Here is a 16,215-nt window from a genome sequence, read left to right as displayed (position 1 = left end):
CTCAGGATAAATTAAACCTGGAAAATGAGAAAGGAGCCACTGAGCAAGCCAAGAAGGCAGCGGACTCCTCTCTCAAACAGTTGAGGCAGGACAACGAGGACCTGAAGAGGAAGATATCGCAAATAGACTTCCAGATGGGAGAGTGCAAGGACGAGATTGAGGAGCTGAAGGCCTCTGAATCCCGGCTGAAGGACAGGGCGGTCCGACTGGAGGTAATCGGACGGTTTCCCAAGTCTAGAATTACAGGGCAGTCACAGTGAGGAAGGAGGTGGGTCGGCCCCTCGTCTGTGCCGTTCCTCAGTGCTCTGCACTTCCCCCACGCAGTATATTTCAGACCCAAACCGTTTGCCCCCTGCCCTTTTTGTTTTGCCACTTATCTTAAATCTGACCACTTGTCCTTAGTCCATCCACCAGTAGGAGGCGTAAGCAGTAAGGACAGAGTGCATGCTTAATTCTATTGGCCAGCTGAGAGCTAACAGCCGTCCCGAAGCAGGAAATTCTAACTCGAGGGGCACCATTCTGCATTGTGTGGTTGTCCACATGTGTTCTCCTGCTCCTGCCCACCTGCCTTAGGTGTGTCAGAGGGATCAATAATGATCCGTTTATCCATGTCAGAGAGACACCTTCCATGATTGTTAAGTCCTGGCGTGGAACATGACTCTGTCGTTTCTGATTCACAGGCAGAGCTGTCAGCCTGTGTACTGTTGGACCAGTTAGAGGTTGTTCCACAACAGGATATTGATCAGCAGTCCCAGACAGTTTTAACCGTGGCCTTCATGTGAAAAAAAATATTTATTCCCCTTTCCAGCTGCATCGATGGTCTTCCACCCGAGTGGAATTTCTGTTTCTCCCCAGTTTAATTAATTCGTATTGATTCTTTCCAGGAATATTATAAAACAGCTGATCAACTTTGTTTTTCTTTTTAGATTAGATTCCCTACAGTGTGGAAACAGGCCCTTCGGCCCAACCAGTCCACACCGACCCTCAACAGAGTAACCCACCCAGACCCATTCCCCCTAACTAATGCACCTAACACTATGGGACAACTTAGCCTGGCCAATCCACCCTGACCTGCACATCTTTGGACTGTGGGAGTAAACTGGAGGAAACCCACGCAGACACGGGGAGAATGTGCAAACTCCACGCAGACAGTCGCCCCTGAGGCTGGAATCGAACCCGGGTCCCTGGCGCTGTGAGACAGCAGTGCTAGCCACTGAGCCACTGTGCTGCCTTAGGGTTGTTGGGGGTAAGAGTGGCAGGGGCATGACCGTTGGATGGCGTTAAGATCCAGATCAGCCACGTTCTAATTGTGTGACATCAGCAGGCTCGATGGGCTGAATGGCCTCCTTTTTTGCTTCTGTGTATTCAAATGCAATGTGGCTCATCCCCTGTCATCTGTTCTAGGCAGAGCGGAAGCAAATGGAACTGTCTCTGGGAGAAGCGACAGAGAAGGAACAGGAGATGGCCATAAACAAGAGGATGTTGGAAAACCGCCTGGAAGAAACGCAGGTACAGCACACCGTGACATTCCCAGTCAAAGTCCCGCTGCTTCCCACGAGGAAGATGTTTCCTCAACTGTGGGTTCAGTGCTTTGTGGCAGCGCAAGTTCTTAACTTTCTGCCGTCCATTTGGCCACTGTTCAGACAGTCCGCCCTAAATCCCCTGTAATAGCACCAGCTGCTGTGCTGACCCCCGAGGTCTGGGGCCTTGCAGCTGCTGAGGAAACAGGAGCTGAACAGTTTGGCACACCTTTCAGGCTCTTAGAGGGCGAGCAGGGCCTCTGCCAAGGTTTCCTGTGTCCATACCCACCCACCCAGCTGTTGTAACCCAGTGACGCAGCCCTCTGTCCTGCATTGTGCCATGCAGACTTCTTGCATTGGTGAGACTCTCGTGACGGTTTTGAGTGTGGACTTTAAGACCGTAAAACATAAGGGCAGAAGGTAGGCCATTCAGCCCATCGAATCGAGTGTGCTTCGCCATTCAGTGGTAACCCACAACTCCAATTTCCTGCCGCCTTCCCCCTAAGCTTACAGCTTGAAAACCTGTCTGTCTCAGACTTGAATAAACTTAACGTTCTAGCCTTGACAGCCCACTGTGGTGAAGAGTCCTCAACCCTTAGATGAGGAGGGATTTCTCCTCTCTGTGTTAAATGGGTGAGCCTTTATTCTGAGATGTCGCTGTCTGTTCTGAGACTCTTCCCACAAGAGGAAGCAACCTTTCCCCCCTGCCCTGTGTCAAGTCCCCTAAGACTCCTGTATGTTTCAATGAGGTGTTGGTGCGGTGTCATTGATCAACTTCGATGGTTGCACCATGGAAAGTGATCAGATTACTGGTGCTACACTGTCTGCTTTGATGTGGGGGTGATCTATCAGATTCATAGAATCCCTACAGTGTGGAAGCAGACCATTTGAGGCCACATTGACCCTATCCCTATCCCTCTAACCCTGTGTTTCCCATGGCTAACCCTTCTAGCCTGCATATACCTTTGGGCACCACAGGGAAATTTAACATGGCCAATCCACCCAACCTGGACTGTGGGAGGAAACCCACGCAGAACTGGGAGAATGTGCAAACTCCACACAGGCAATCACCCGAGATGGGAATCCAACCTGGATCCTTGGCGCCGTGAGGCAGCAGTGCTAACCCTGAGCCACATTGCTGGGTTTTCTTTTTACCATCAGAGCTTTTTAACAAAGATGCCCCCACTGTTGTATTGTTTGATTAAATGCTGTGATAAAATCTGGGATCACTGTGAAGCTGGTTTGGTAAAGTGTGTGTGTGTGTGTGTGTGTGTGTGTGTGTGTGTGTACGTACAAGTCTATTGAGCACCGGAGCCACTGAAGCATTTCCATGTCAGTGTTTCTGACCCCTTGGTTATTTGCATTCCCCACCACTCCCTCCACCTCGCAACAAACAGAGGAATCTGAACAGGCTGACCCAAGACCACCAGGAGTTAACCGAGCGTTTCCAGGACGAGACGAGGCAAAAGGATCAGCTGAGGAAAGCGAAGAATGAGCTGGAGGAGCAGAAGAGGTTGCTAGATAAGACGATTGAGAAGCTGCAGAAAGAGGTGAGAAGCCAGAGCTGGGTCGTGATGTTTTGAACCTCGTGTGCAGCAAGTTGTGCTGATGGAGAAGCTCAGCAAGAGCGGTTGCTTTCCTATCACCAGGTGGGAGGGTGGCATAGTGCACCAGCGCCTCTGGTTTAGTCATCCAAAGGCCCAGGCTAATTATGTGGAAGTTCAACCCCACCCTCTGCCACTGCTGGAATTGGAATTCAGTTAATAAGGTCTAAAAGTAATGGTGACACGTCTGTGTCAAGTCCCCGAGAGGGATCCGGAAGCCAAATCATTAAGCAGCGGGAGCTTTATTTAGGAGAATATCGACTCCACAGGCAGTAAGGTTAGATTGAGCTGTTTCCCGCCCAAATTGACTAATCATGTCATCACCACTACATCATGTGATCAGACTCTTTGAAGTGACAGTCCTCCAAACCTCGTGTGTGTACACATCCACCTGGTTCACTTAACTGTCAAACAGCACGGGAACAGACCCTTTTGGTCCAACCATAATCCCAAACTAAACTTGTCCCATCTGCCTGCTCCTGGCCCATATCCCTCTGAACGTTTCTTATTGATGAACTTATCCAAATGTCTTTTAAACACTAACTGTACCCACATCCAGCACTTCCTCTGGAAGTTCATTCCACACACTAATCAGTCTCTTTTGAAAAAAGAAATCTGCCCATGTGCTTTTTTTTTTCATCTTTCTCCCCTCACTTCTAAAAAAAAATGCCCCCAAACCTTGAAATCTCCCATCCTAGGGAAACCAATAACCCCGTCTATGTGCCTCATGATTTCATAAACCTCTATAAGGTCACCTCCCACACTCCAGTGCTAAAAAGGGCCCAGCCTATCCAGCCCTCCTTCATAAGTCAAACCCTCCATAACCAGCAACATCCTGACAAGTCACTCTGAACCCTCTCCAAATGCATAATATCCTTCCATTAAGAGGGCAATCTGAACTGGACACAGTGAGCCAGGGAGGCCTCACCGATGTCTTCAATATGATGTCCCAACTCCCATAGTCAAAGGACTGAGCTAAAGGACATTGATTGAGAAATCTGCTGTCTTTACCCGGTCTGGCATTACACATGCTCCACACCCACTGCGATGCAATTGACTCGTAACTAATCCTCCCAACACAGCAAGTTGTCACTGATCTCAGGGCAGCTAGGGACGGCCAACAAACACTGGCTTGCTGTCCTCTCCTGGACGAATGAACGAGCCAGCCCTTGGGCGATGCCTGTCGAACCGTCCGTTCGCAGGGTTCCCTTTTTATTTCTTCTGGTCCTTCACGTTGTGACCAGACCCTCCTCATCACTGTAAACACAGCCTAAAGTGAATGCCCAATGCAGCAAACAAGGAGACTGTTGCTCTCCTGATGCCTGAATTCATTGATGGAGTCAGTTAAACTGAGAGATACAAGAGTGGGGGCAGTGAGGAAAGGGGGAAAAAAAAGGTTTAGATTCCTTTTTAACTGCACTGTCGCCTCTTTTACCCTCACCCCCAACCAGTCCATAAGATAATTTCAGCCGCGATCCAGTATGTTAATTATTTTACTGATAGTCATAGAAATGTACAGCACGGAAACAGACCCTTCAGTCCATCCCGTCCATGCTGACCCAGATATCCCAACCCAATCTAGTCCCACCTGCCAGCACCCAGCCCACATCCCTCCAAACCCTTCCTATTCATATACCCATCCAGATGCCTCTTAAATGTTGCAATTGTACCAGCCTCCACCACATCCTCTGGCAGCTCATTCCATACACGTACCACCCTCTGCGTGAAAAAGTTGCCCCTCAGGTCTCTTTTATATCTTTCCTCTCTCACCCTAAACCTATGCCCCTCTAGTTCTGGACTCCCCCCACCCCAGGGAAAAGACTTTGCCTATTTACCCTATCCATGCTCCTCATAATTTTGTAAACCTCTAGAAGGTCACTCCTCAGCCTCCAACGCTCCAGGGAAAACAGCCCCAGCCTGTTCAGCCTCTCCCTGTAGCTCAGATCCTCCAACCCTGGCAACATCCTTGTAAATCTTTTCTGAACCCTTTCAAGTTTCACAACATCTTTCCGATAGGAAGGAGACCAGAATTGCACGCAATATTCCAACAGTGGCCTAACCAATGTCCTGTACAGCCGCAACATGACCTCCCAACTCCGGTACTCAATACTCTGACCAATAAAGGAAAGCATACCAAACGCCGCCTTCACTATCCTATCTACCTGCGTCTCCATTTTCAAGGATCTATGAACCTGCACTCCAAGGTCTCTTTGTTCAGCAACACTTCCTAGGACCTTACCATTAAGTGTATAAGTCCTACTAAGATTTGCTTTCCCAAAATGCAGCACCTCGCATTTATCTGAATTAAACTCCATCTGTCACTCCTCAGCCCATTGGCCCATCTGGTCCAGATCCTGTTGTAATCTGAGGTAACCCTCTTCGCTGTCCACTACACCTCCAATTTTGGTGTCACCTGCAAACTTACTAACTGTACCTCTTATGCTCGCATCCAAATCATTTATATAAATGATGAAAAGTAGTGGACCCAGCACTGATCCTTGTGGCACTCCACTGGTCACAGGCCTCCAGTCTGAAAAACAACCCTCCACCACCACCCTCTGTCTTCTACCTTTGAGCCAGTTCTGTATCCAAACGGCTAGTTCTCCCTGTATTCCACGAGATCTAACCTTGCTAACCAGTCTCCCATGGGGAACCTTGTCGAACGCCTTACTGAAGTCCATATAGATCACATCTACCACTCTGCCCTCATCAATCCTCTTTGTTACTTCTTCAAAATAATCAAGTTTGTGAGACATGATTTCCCACTCACAAAGCCATGTTGACTATCCCGAATCAGTCCTTGCCTTTCCGAATACATGTACATCCTGTACCTCAGGATTCCCTTCAACAACTTGCCCACCACCGAGGTCAGGCTCATTGGTGTATAGTTCCCTGGCTTGTCCTTGCCACCCTCTTTAAACAGTGGCACCACGTTTGCCAACCTCCAGTCTTGCGGCATCTCACCTGTGATTATTCATTCATCCATGGGATGTGCCTGTCACTGACTGACTGAGCCAGCAGTTATTGCCCCATCCCCAAGGAGGCAGGGAGCCACCGCTATGAACCACTGCAGTCCCTACAGCCGCAGTGCTGTTGGGGAGGCACTTGGACCCAGTGACAGTGGAGGAACAGCTGATATGTTTCCAAGTCACGGTACTGTGCGGCTAAGAGAGGAGCTTGCAGGACGTGGTGTCCTCGTGGATCTGCTCCCCTCGTCCTTCTGGGTGGCAGAGCCCGCAGGTTTGGAAGGCGCTGTCTGAGGAGCTTTGATGAATTTCTTCTGTGCATCCTGTGGGTGGTACACTCTACTGTTACTGTGCCTGCATTATGTGCTGTCAGTTCTGTACAATCCTTCCTGATGCTAGTGTCACAGGTCCACTCTGTAACACAGTGGGGCTTTGAGCTCTCAGCCTCCCAGGTTGCTGGTCCCGATCTGAAGGGGAATAAATAGGAACCAAACTGGCCAGACATCATTCTCCAACAGCAGTAACTTGCACATAGTTTGATTTCTCTTGCTCGTTCTCCCGCTAAATCTATCGCTCTCTTGTTCTCTCTCTCATTTTCTCGCTGTCACACTCTGCGCACTCTGTCGCTGTGCGCGTGCGCGCTCTCTCTCGCTGTCGCCGCGCGCGCGCTCTCTCTCGCTGTCGCCGCGCGCGCGCTCTCTCTCGCTGTCGCCGCGCGCGCGCTCTCTCTCGCTGTCGCCCCGCGCGCGCTCTCTCTCGCTGTCGCCCCGCGCGCGCTCTCTCTCGCTGTCGCCGCGCGCGCGCTCTCTCTCGCTGTCGCCGCGCGCGCTAGCTTACGCCACATTCGCTCGCTGTCGCCATCGCTGCGCGCGCACTCTCTCGCTGTCGCCGCGCGCACTCTCGCTTATGCCGCACGCACTCTCGCTTATGCCGCACTCGCTCACTGTCGCCACGCGCGTGCTCTTTCTCTCTCTCGCTGTCACCGCGCACGTTTTCTCTCTCTCGCTGTCGCCGCGCGCGCTCGTTCTCTCGTCATCACGCGCACGCGCGCTCTCGCTTACGCCACACTCGCTCGCTGTCGCTGCGTGCATTCTCTCTCTCTCGCAGTCGCCGCGCGCGCGTTCTCTCTCTCTCGCTGCATACTCTCACCCTTGCTCGCGCGCGCGCTCTCTCGCTCTCGTTGCGCTCTCTTTCTCTCGCTCCCGCTGCACACGCTCTCTCTCGTTGTCGCCGCGCGTTCACTCTCTCTGTCTCGCTCTCGCCATGTGCGCGCGCTCTCGCCACGTGCGCGCTCTCTAACTCTCGCTGTCGCCACGCGCGTGCTCTCACTCTCGCTGTCGCCATGCGTGCGCGCTCTCGCTCTCGCCGCACACGTTCTCTCTCTCTCTCGCTGTCGCTGCGCGCGCGCGCTCTCTCTCTCGCCGCGCGCAAACTCTCGCTCTCGCCGCGCGCGCAGGCTCTCTCTCTCGCTCTCGCCGCACGTGCTCACCCTCGCCCCTGCTCGCGCTCGCGCTCTTGCTGCACGCTCTTTCTCTCGCTGCACGCGCTCTCTCGTTGTCACCATGCGTTCGCTCTCTCTGTCTCGCTGTCGCCGCACGTTCTCTCTCTGTCGCCGCGCGCGCGCGCTCTCTCTCTGTCGCCACGCGCGCGCTCTCTCTCTGTCGCCACGCGCGCACTCTCTCTCTGTCGCCGCGCTCTCTCTCTGTCGCCGCGCGCTCTCTCTCTCTCTCTCTCTCTCTCTCTCTCTCTCTCTCTCTCTCTCTCTCTCTCTCTCTGTCGCCGCGCGCTCTCTCTCTCTCACGTGCTCTCAAGCTCCCTCCCACTCGCGCTTTCGCGCCCCCGCTCTCTCGCTTTCTCTCTCTCGTTCTCGCTATCGCTTTCTCGCTCTCTCTCACTTTCTCCCTCGCTCTCTCTCACTTTCTCTTTCTCTCTCTCTCATTTTCTCTCTCTCTCGCTCTCACTCATTTTCTCTTTCTCTCTCTCTTGCTTTCTTGCTCTCTCTCGCCTTCTCGCTCTTGCTCTCTCGCGCTTTCTCTTGCTCTCTCTCACTCTCCCTCTCCCCCATTGCAGGTGGATGAGGTCTCTAAGCAGTCAGGAAACTCTGTGGTGGTGCTGCAGTCCCAACTGGACGAGTGCCGGGATAAGTCACGTCGCGAGTTAACGGAACACCAGAGGCAAGCGAAGGAGAGGGTTCTGGAGCTGGAAAAAGCCAACGTGACCATCAAGCGGTTACACGATGAGGTACTCCGCTTCTCTTGCGTTTTTCATTGATCTGTGCCAATACGTTCCTTAACATGGCTGAATAGCAGTCTGGTGTTGTGAGGAACGGTCGAAACCAAGCTTATTTCAGGGCCAGCCCCCTCGAGCAAACCTGGGTTACTTCTCAGTAAATCGGACTGGATTTGGAGGCTTGGGATGCATGGGGTAATGGCCAAGGGATCCAAGGAGAAGAATGGACCAGCCCAGTGGAAGTCCATGTTCGTAACGCCCTGTACAAATATGGTACCAGAGGAGAGAGGGAAGGTGGGATCAGCTTGGTACGTGTTGGAACCCCTCATTGTGCTTCAGAGTCTCCAACGCAAGTTCCTGTTTCCTTGAAACATTTCCCTCCTCCATGTCACGAAGGTACTCAAGCTCCGAGCAGTTTGGGACCTTGATTTGTCTCAGGCATTTCCACTTTTACTTTTGTTCCTCGATCTTTTCCACCTTTCCTTGTTCCCAGGGTAGCTCGCCGTTAACTTCTGCAATCAGTCAGCTCATTTCTCCTGCAGTATAAATTGTTGCGCTCATTTGGAGCTTTGCATTCTTGCATTATGTCCTGATGAGTGTGAGACAACATGTCTCCCCTCCTGTTATAGATGGGTGAAGACAGTGGGCAAAACATTTGGTAGACTGGGTATAATCTGGGAAAGGCCAGTTGTTATTGAGGTGAAGAGGGATTAGAGAACACAGAGGGATCTGAGTGTGTTTGTACACGAATCACCCAAAGTTAACCTGCAGTTGCAGCAGGTAATGAAGAAGGCAGAGGGAATGTTGGCCTTTATTGCAAGGGATTGTGGGGGTAGGGGTGCAGTATCGCAGTAGGGACGCCTTGCTGTAACTGCACAGGGCGTTGGTGAGACCACACCTGGGAGACTGCATGCATATGTAGGAGGGAAGTACTGGCATTGGAAGTTGTTCAGAGAGAGTTCATTTGAGTCATTATGGATTTAAGGAGCTTGTCTTAGGCGGAAAGTTTGAGCATGTCAGGCCTCGATAGAATCCCTACAGTGTGGAGGCAGGCCGTATGGCCCATCGGGTCCGCACCACCCCCTCCGAAGATCATCCCACCTAGACCTACCATTCCCACTCTTTCCTTGTAGCCCTGCAATTTTCCACGGCCAATCCACCCTAACCTGCACATCCCTGGGCACTACAGGACAATTTAGCATGGCCAATCCACCCTAACCTGCACAGCCCTGGGCACTACAGGACAATTTAGCATGGCCAATCCACCCTAACCTGCACATCCCTGGGCACTACAGGACAATTTAGCATGGCCAATCCACCCTAACCTGCACATCCCTGGGCACTACAGGACAATTTAGCATGGCCAATCCACTCTAACCTGCACATCCCTGGGCACTACGGGACAATTTAGCATGGCCAATCCACCCTAACCTGCACATCCCTGGGCACTATGGACCATTTAACATGGCCAATCCACCCTAACCTGCACATCCCTGGGCACTATGGACCATTTAACATGGCCAATCCACCCTAACCTGCACATCCCTGGGCACAATGGGGCAATTTAGCATGGCCAACCCACCCTAACCTGTACATCCCTGGATACATTTTACATACTGGAGGGGCCCAACAGCCTAAACATGGTAGAACGGGCTGGAGGGGCCGAATGGCCTAAACGTGGTCTAGCAGACTGGAGGGGCCGAATGGCCTAAACACTGTAGAACAGACTGGCGGGGCTGAATCTGTAAATTTCACACAGCTGGCCGCCTGAGGGTGGACTCAAACCCTTGTCCCTGGTGCTGTGAGGCAGCCGTGCTAACCACTGAGCCACCGTGCCACTGAAAGGTTTTGATAGGTAGTGTTGACAGAATTCTCGAGGAGCATGATTTCGGTTGATGGGTTCGACACTGTATGGGAAGGCAATGACCTGGTGATATTATCCAGAGGCCCGAGTGATGTTCTGGGGACCTGGGCTTGAATCTTGTCCTGACAATTGGTGGAATTTGAATTCACTAAAAATCTTGAATGAAGAGTCTAATGATGACCATGAATCCATCGTCAGAAAAGTCCCATCTGGTTTGCTAGCCTCCACGTGACTCCAGACCCAGAGCAATGTGGTTGCCTCTGAGCAGATAAATGCTGACCCGGTCAGTGTCGTCCTTGTTCCATGAATGAACTTCTTTTCAAATAAATTGAAGGCATCAAGGAGTACAGAGGTTGGCAGTTGAGGTGAGCCATGAAGCCACGATATTGCGGAGCAGCTTGAGGTGTGGCAATAGCCCTCGTGAGTTGAGCACTTTTCTGAACCCATGAAGGTGACGCACAAACTCGGAATGTGGTCGGTTGCGCTCAGTTGCTGCCACTAGATGGTAACACAGGCAGTTGGTTCAAGGTGTGTGAGCCGATCCCTGCGGGAGTCTGAGTTGTTTTGGCTCCGTATTTTGTTTCTGTTGTGTTTCAGTGGTCCCGGTGCTCTCTCTGACTCACCAAGATTCTGGCTGACCTTTCCGGCTCAAATATCCTGTCAGCTTGTCCAAAACTCTCGATGAAGCCTCCAGAGCTCTTTGGGGGAGATCCTCAGAGTGACAAATTTCTCCTTCGTCTGAAATGGGCAGAGCGGTTTTCACCCTGAGATTGTGACCTGCTAGACCAGTTCTAGACCACCCCACCCAATCCAAGGGTAACAGCCTCTAAGCATCCCTTTAGGAAATATGCAGGTTTTAGTTGGATAATCTCTTGTTCTTTTCAGCTCTAGTTATCTACCTTTTAAGCAAAAATAAATCCACTTGAGGAGTGTGGATGTCAGCGGCGAGGCTGGCATTTCTTGTCCATTGTCCTTGAGGTGGCTGTGTGCCGTAGGGACATCTATAGTCCCGCTGGGGAGAGAGCTGCAGGGTTTTGACCCAACAAATGTGAAGGAACGGCATCTGTATGCCTCAGCTGGGGTTGGAGGTTAACGTGACAGTGCCTGCCCTCCGTCCTAAAGACCACGGTCAGGGTCAGCACCACCCCCCAGGCTCTCTGGTTCTAACTCGGGCTGGAAAATGAGCTTCCGTGTGCCTTTTCGGCAGTCTGGGTGCGTGTGCGGAAATGGTGCCGGAGTTAGAGTTCACCGGGTGATGGAGTATTCATTAAGTTGGTACGTGCAGGGGGGAGTGGGAAATGATTGAGCAGTTGGACAGCTGTGGGGTAGAGCAGGAGCCAGTCCGAGGAGCGTGGAGGATCTTTGGATCCCAAATCCGAGTGGTCATCTGCATGTGTCAGCCGGAGTCAGAGGTTAAGGTGACAGTGCCTACCCCAGTGTCTGGAGACAGCGTCTCCTTTCTCAGGGGTGGGGGTAGGGGGGGATGGTTTCTGTGAGCAGTGACTCCCATCCAGCAGCTGCAGGTGTCTATAAACAGCCGTTCCCATTCCAGGCCGGGCGTCTGAAGCAGGATCTGCAGCAGAGCAACGCGGAGAAGGAGAACGCGCTGCTGGACAAGGATCTGCTGGGCCAGCGGCTGCAGAACCTGGAGCAGGACATGGAGGCCAGGAGGCGGACACAGGACGACAAGTTGCGGATGGTGAAAGTTCTGGAGGTGGGTGAGAGGGGAGCTATTGAGTTCCCAATGCAATCGGGTTATTTTGTTCACGGGTACAGGATTGTGAATTCCACACCACTATGAAGGATGTGAACATTGGTCACCAACATAACCTGCCAAATCTGCATTGCCAGAGGAAGTGGTGGGGGCTGGTACAATTGCAACATTTAAGAGGCATCTGGATGGGTATGTGAATAGGAAGGGTTTGGAGGGATATGCTGGCAGGTGGGACTAGAATGGGTTGGGATACCTGGACCAAAGAGTCTGTTTCTATGTTGTACATCTCTATGACTCCATTGAGCATGCTCTGATATTCTGTGAGATCACCGCTGATCTGGGGCCGAACTCCATAGACTTGCCTTTGGCCCATACCCCTGAGGGTTCTTAGGAGCAAATTACTATAGGTGCTGGGGTCTGTACTGAAAACAGCAAATGTGGGAAATCTCAGCCTATCCGGCAACATCCATGGAGGGAGAGAGAGCAAATTAATTTTTTTTTAGATTAGACTTACAGTGTGGAAACAGGCCCTTCGGCCCAACAAGTCCACACCGACCCGCCGAAGCGCAACCCACCCATACCCCTACATTTACCCCTTACCTAACACTACGGGCAATCTAGCTTGGCCAATTCACCTGACCTGCACATCTTTGTGACTGTGGGAGGAAACCGGAGCACCCGGAGGAAACCCACGCAGACACGGGGAGAACGTGCAAACTCCACACAGTCAGTCGCCTGAGTCGGGAATCGAACCCGGGTCTACAGGCGCTGTGAGGCAGCAGTGCTAACCACTGTGCCACCGTGCCGCCCAGAAGTTTCAAGTTTGGACGACTTTCCATCAGAACTTTGAAGAAGAGTCATAGAGATGTACAGCACGGAAACAGACCCTTCGGTCCAACCCGTCCATGCCGACTGATATCCCAACCCAATCTAGTCCCACCTGCCAGCACCCGGCCCATATCCCTCCAAACCCTTCCTATTCATATACCCATCCAGATGCCTTTTAAATGTTGCAATTGTACCAGCCTCCACCACTTTGTCTAGACTTGAAACATGAGCTTAATTTCTCTCCATAAGTGCTACCTGGCCCGCTGTGATCTCCAGCACTTTTTTGGGTTTTCGGTTCCTTTAGGTTTTTGTTAAGCAAAGCTGCCAACTATCTCTGATTAAAAACTGACAACTGAATCCAGCATCCGCTGAAGTTAATGGAAGAGTGTTCCAAACCTCTACCAGCCTTGTGTGTCGGAGCGCTTCCTAACCTCTTTCCTGAACGGTCTGCCCTCAATTTTTAACTCTGTGCCCCACCCCCCAGTTCTAGAATCACTGACTTGTTTGTGGGAAGGTTTATCTTTATCAAGCCTGTCTTTTCCACCCAGCTAATATTGTGAAGACTTCAATCAGATCAGCCTTTAACCTTCTCAGTTCTAGACAGCTCTGCTGTCAATGGACAGTCTGGGTTTGACTGGGCCACACTCTTGCGAGTGCTCCCTTGTGGCCTTTAGAGAGAAGAGGCTGTTTGTGACTCGATTTATTCCCTCCCTGTTTGCAGGACAAGGTCAAACACCTGGAGCTGGAACTGGATGAAGAGAAGAACAGCGTGGACCTTCTAACCGAGAGAATCAACAGGAGCAGGGAACAGGTAGGAATGTGACGCTCCTGAGGCTATCGGCAGCTCACCAGGCACGAGCTGAGTGGAATAAAACTACACTAGCTGTGTGTTTGACCTGATGCAGGACCTCTTCAGCAGGGGTCAGGCTTTCCTAACCGTGAAATGGTTCAGCAAGGATTTACACGGAAGCTGCAGGGAGAGGCTGAATAAGATGGGGCGTACCTGGAGGGACATTCTCCCCCCCCCCCACCACCTCGTGTCTGCATGGGTTTCCTATGGGTGCTCCAGTTTTCTCCTACAATCCAAAGATATGCAGGTTAGGGTGGATTGGCCATGACAAATTGTCCCATAGTGCCCAGGGATGTGCAGGTTAGGGTGGATTGGCCATGACAAATTGTCCCATAGTGCCCAGGGATGTGCAGGTTAGGGTGGATTGGCCATGCTAAATTGTCCCATAGTGCCCAGAGATGTGCATGTTAGGGTGGATTGACCATTCTAAATTGCCTGTAGTGTCTAGGAATGTGAGTTAGCCATGGGAAATACAGGCTTTATAGGGTTGGAGGTGGATCTGGGTGAGATGCTCTTCAGAGGGTCAGGGTGGACCCGATCGGCTGAATGGCCTGCATCCACATAGTGGGGATTCTAAGATTCTAGATCCCCTATGGACCTTCAGCCTTGGTTTCTCTGTGTTTACTTAATCAGAAACCGTTTGAGTAGCTCTCTGAAATGTCCATCGCTCAGATGGTTTTTTGACATGCCAATCAGGAACACAGCAAACCGTGGTAGTGGTGACAAAATTTTCATACAGCACTCAGCCTGACTCTCAGACATGTACACGCAATAATAAACACGTCCAATCAGAAACTATTCCCTGCCAGGCACAGGCTGAGACCCATCCAGCAGCACAGGAAACGACAGTCAGTTTCAATTAGTACTCGCCTGAGAGAGTAACTACAGACAGGAGAGAATGGGCTGGAAGCAGAGTACTCTCCTATTTCAGAGGGACAGGGGTCAAAGACAGCCACAGGACTCCTGTCTCTACAATAGCAAGGGAGGACTGCACTGTCCATAAGGAGAAAGTGTGGATTGCAGATGCTGGAGATCAGAGTTGAGAGTGTGATGCTGGAAAAACACAGCAGGTCAGGCAGCATCCGAGGAGCAGATGGATTGGCATTTTGGGCATAAGCCCTTCATCAGTAATCCCGGAATAGTTGTCAGTAAAGGCTCGAGTGTCGCCCCTTATATAGTTCAATGCACACATCATAGAAACAGTATGAGGCCATTCAGTGTCTCTATCATTTCACTATATCTATCCCTGAGGTTTCTAAAGCATTATCTACCAGGAATTGACATGGTATCAGTTGTGTTTAGTGATAATCAGAGTCATCCAGCACAGACCAGGGCTGATGAAGGGTTTCTGCCTGAAATGGCGATTCTCCTGCTCCTCAGATGCTGCCTGACCTGCTGTGCTTTTCTTGCACCGTCCATTGGTCCATTGGAATAGTGTCCAGGAAGTGGCAATGCTGAAGGGGGGGGCGCGGGGTGGAGCATGTACACAGACTATGAAGACACGGAGCGGCACTTGGGGATTACAATACAGTACGAGAGAGATGGGGTTCACTGCGAGGGGGGGGGGATGGGAGGTTACAGACACAGGGAGGGGTGAGCAGGTTAGAGACAGGGACAGCAAAGACCACGCAGGGAGTTGAAAGCCAGGCTGAGAATTGTAAAACTGAAGCGTTCCCTGGTCAGGTCAGCAAGCGCAGTATCAGGGTGGCAGGCCCCCAGGGTGGAAGGTCAGATTTTGGAATGACAAAGCTATGGCAGACCAAGGCACGAGCATGTGATTCTGAACTCCAGACCATGTCACCGAGGTGGAAGCAGGCAGTCTCGATGATAGCAAGGGCAAGGTTGGAAGGGTCAATCCGTAACACCAAGGTTGTGTACAGACTCGCTTAGTCTTAGACTGTTTCCTGGGGAAGGAGGAAATCAGCAACTAAAGTGGACTTGCGTACCAACGGAAAGTCACCTTGACCCTAAATGTCAACTACTTCTCTCCAAAGATGCTGCCTGACCTGCTGAGTATTTCCGGCAATCATTTCAGATTTCCAACATCTGCCCTAGTTTTGATTTTGCAATACGTATGAGGTGGGCCAAGCTACCACAACAGCACGACTCGATGTGAACATGTACATCTGGCCAGCTAAACAGCAGCTCGTCTGATTCAGCAGCACAGGCCGAAAGGGACAAGTATTAGTATTAGGTGGCTTGTATTATCAAGGTTAGGTGGAGGGCATTACTTGTTTCAGTATCTTGAGCGAGGAGGAATGGTCTTGTCCTTATCTCTACACCTGGGCTCAAGGCACAACAGCTCCTGAGCTGTCTAATGCTACCTCTGAACAGGTCAGTTACAAAATAGGCAGGAAGGAGGATCTTGTGGTGCAGTGGCAGTATCCCTGCCTCTGAGTTAGGGGGCCTGGGTTCAAGTGCCACCTGCTCCAGACTTATTGACCAAAAATACTTAAAGCGAGAGTCACTGCTAGGACAGTTGACAAGGTCAAAGCAAGGCTATGCAACCTCAGAATAAGCCCACCATCTAGAAAAGGATGGATTCTTACTTCATTAGGAGGGTGAGGGAGGGATGAGAGACACCGAGAGGGGGGTGGGGAGAAGAGCAAGGCGGGGGGGGGGGGGGGGGGGGGGGGGGGG

The 16,215-nt window shown here is 51.5% G+C and overlaps 1 protein-coding gene across 5 annotated transcripts in view; it reads left to right on the top strand.

The window, feature by feature from the left end:
• cgnb (cingulin b) overlaps window positions 1–16,215 on the top strand; it is a 126,884-nt gene that overhangs the window by 84,686 nt on the left and 25,983 nt on the right. For all 5 annotated transcript variants that reach the window (XM_060820786.1, XM_060820784.1, XM_060820785.1 and 2 more), the window contains exons 12-17: window positions 6–212; window positions 1,405–1,509; window positions 2,918–3,070; window positions 8,161–8,331; window positions 11,736–11,897; window positions 13,447–13,536. In XM_060820786.1, coding sequence (XP_060676769.1) covers window positions 6–212; window positions 1,405–1,509; window positions 2,918–3,070; window positions 8,161–8,331; window positions 11,736–11,897; window positions 13,447–13,536 — 888 coding nt within the window. The remainder of the gene's footprint in view (window positions 1–5; window positions 213–1,404; window positions 1,510–2,917; window positions 3,071–8,160; window positions 8,332–11,735; window positions 11,898–13,446; window positions 13,537–16,215) is intronic.

This window comes from Hemiscyllium ocellatum, chromosome 50 (assembly GCF_020745735.1).
Source record: "Hemiscyllium ocellatum isolate sHemOce1 chromosome 50, sHemOce1.pat.X.cur, whole genome shotgun sequence".
Classification (NCBI taxonomy): domain Eukaryota; kingdom Metazoa; phylum Chordata; class Chondrichthyes; order Orectolobiformes; family Hemiscylliidae; genus Hemiscyllium; species Hemiscyllium ocellatum.
Note: the sequence above shows the minus strand (reverse complement) of the source record. Positions and strands in the feature narration are given on the sequence as shown.